We start from the raw sequence: 2,061 nt of genomic DNA, 5'->3' as shown, positions 1-2,061 counted from the left end.
TCAAACTATGCTGTGGATAAGCTCCAGTGTCTTGGATGCTGCCATCGGCTTCGATCTCCCAGACGAGAAGATCGCTGCTTTAAATTGAAGAATGAGCCATGTTCTGTGAGCAACAGACCGCTTTTTTACGCTTTCTGCGTAAAATTATCCACAATAACATACCGCAATCTTATCCGATTACTACACCAACAACTATAAATACGCTGGCCCATGAAAACCTGAAAACCGATCGCAACACGATCCACCGAGGCTGCTGACGGCTACGCCTGCTCGGAATAACTCAAAAGCATGATCGCATGCATGGGACGTGCGTCGAATTGATCGCCTCAACTCTTATAGTTACTGAGATAATATTTTTAGCGTCGACACGCCACTTAGACTCAAGATCGAAACCAAGAAAGGCCGTGACTCTCACCGTTCATTTCCCAACTCAGCTCCTGGTAAGCTCTACCGATCGACGTAGCTCTTTGCTCTTCGACAGTTAGCAAGGTGGGCAGCGTCGTTTAACTTGTTTATTGTATCTTACTTTACATCAGCTGACCTCGTCCTGTTCAGATGCCCACTGCCATGGAAGACGCGAGTAACAAGGCACGCAAGTGCATCAATAACCCGAAGATGTTGATCACGTATCTGTGGTTCGTCACGATGCTCTTCGGCTTCATGTACGCGATTGCTGCCATCGTCGCGGCTGTCAACAACGACGGTGAAGGCGAGAGCGACTCCAAGTCGCTGGGCTTCGTGGGCGTCTGGGCAATGATCCTCATTATTGCGCTATCGGTCGGAGGCACGATGGTCATGCGCAAACACCAGACGCCGCTGGCTGTGGGCTTCCTCATCGGCGTCGTGCTGATGATGTCGTTGCAGATGTTCTCACTGTCAATTATCTTTGCGGGTGCCGCCTACCTGGCCCGCATCGAGCGCGCCAAGGGTGATGAACACACCAACGTGCACTCGAACGAAGCCGGTTCGGTTTTCTCCTTCTTCATGTTCGTCTGCTACGTAAGTACAGGGCCCTGGGTTTTGCATCTGCTCTTAACGACTTCCTTTACTGACTTTGTTACTGCTTTTCTATAGCTGGCTTTCACCATTGTGCTGGTGCGCCACCGCAACATCGTCATTAAGGAGGGCGTGAACCTGGACCCGAATGCTATCAATAACGATATCGAGAAGAATCCCGCGGGCACTGGCGGTAACATGTCCACTGCCACCACGGCTACGTCTCCTCGTGTCATCCGCACGGACGTAGACGTCCCCCAGCAATTGGCTCCGCCTGTCAGCGTGTAGCCACCGACATTTTAGCACAGTACAACATACGCATAATAAGAGCAATGCACCAACAAGTAATAGCCTGAACCAAGATTGAGCTTTTCCAGCGTCTCAGTTAATGTTGAAGCCAGAAAGCACTTTTTCTGAAAAAAAAAAGCTCTTGCCTTACAAAAAAAATCAAAAGTGGTCCGAAACCAATGCGCATTTTTCTGTACAAAGTACTTTACTTACATGGCTGCAGTCGAATGGGTCAAAAGTGGAACTTTTTCGGCATACTTACGAGTTACTTCGGCTATTCACGTGGACCACACGAAATAAAGTGGTTTTCTTTGATACTGACATAACTTTACTTATACCTTTCAATAACTGATGAATGCTTTGATGTGATTTAGGCCAACTTGTCTCTATGAGTTAATCAGCCTGTAGCATTTCATGTGTACCATGGTTTCGACGACAAGATGGACAGTACCAATTAGGCTATCCCCAAATTAAAAAAAGTGGAGCTCCTCCCACTCTCGCATTGGACACCAAACACCAGAGACCAACCACCACTATGGGCTTCCAGATTGACACCATCAAGGCCGGGTACGACCAGCTTAAACCCATAGCGCCACTCCAGTGCAAACCATGCGTAAAGTGTCTAATAAATTTATTTCCCCATCCGTGACAACAGCGACGGCACCAACTTCCCCAAGCCGGGCCAGACCGTGTCCGTTCACTACGTGGGCACGCTAACCGACGGCTCCAAGTTCGACTCGAGCCGCGACCGTGGTCGTCCGTTCCAGTTCCAGCTCG

The 2,061-nt window shown here is 49.2% G+C and overlaps 1 protein-coding gene across 1 annotated transcript; it reads left to right on the top strand.

The window, feature by feature from the left end:
• Positions 1-448: 448 nt before the first annotated feature.
• Positions 449-1,392, top strand: PPTG_14695 (hypothetical protein). Its single transcript, XM_008911657.1, has 2 exons — positions 449-999; positions 1,075-1,392. The coding sequence occupies exons 1-2, from the start codon at positions 556-558 to the stop codon at positions 1,282-1,284; spliced, it is 654 nt and encodes a 217-aa protein (XP_008909905.1). The 5' UTR covers positions 449-555; the 3' UTR covers positions 1,285-1,392.
• The last annotated feature ends 669 nt before the right edge of the window (positions 1,393-2,061 follow it).

The sequence above is a fragment of the Phytophthora parasitica genome, assembly GCF_000247585.1.
Source record: "Phytophthora parasitica INRA-310 unplaced genomic scaffold supercont2.42, whole genome shotgun sequence".
Taxonomy (NCBI): domain Eukaryota; phylum Oomycota; class Peronosporomycetes; order Peronosporales; family Peronosporaceae; genus Phytophthora; species Phytophthora nicotianae.
Note: the sequence above shows the minus strand (reverse complement) of the source record. Positions and strands in the feature narration are given on the sequence as shown.

Coding starts and splice junctions, on each gene's coding strand:
- PPTG_14695 (XM_008911657.1), top strand. CDS start 556: ATGCCCACTGCCATGGAAGACGCGAGTAACAAGGCACGCAAGTGCATC. Junction 1,000..1,074: donor TCTTCATGTTCGTCTGCTAC/GTAAGTACAGGG, acceptor GCTTTTCTATAG/CTGGCTTTCACCATTGTGCT.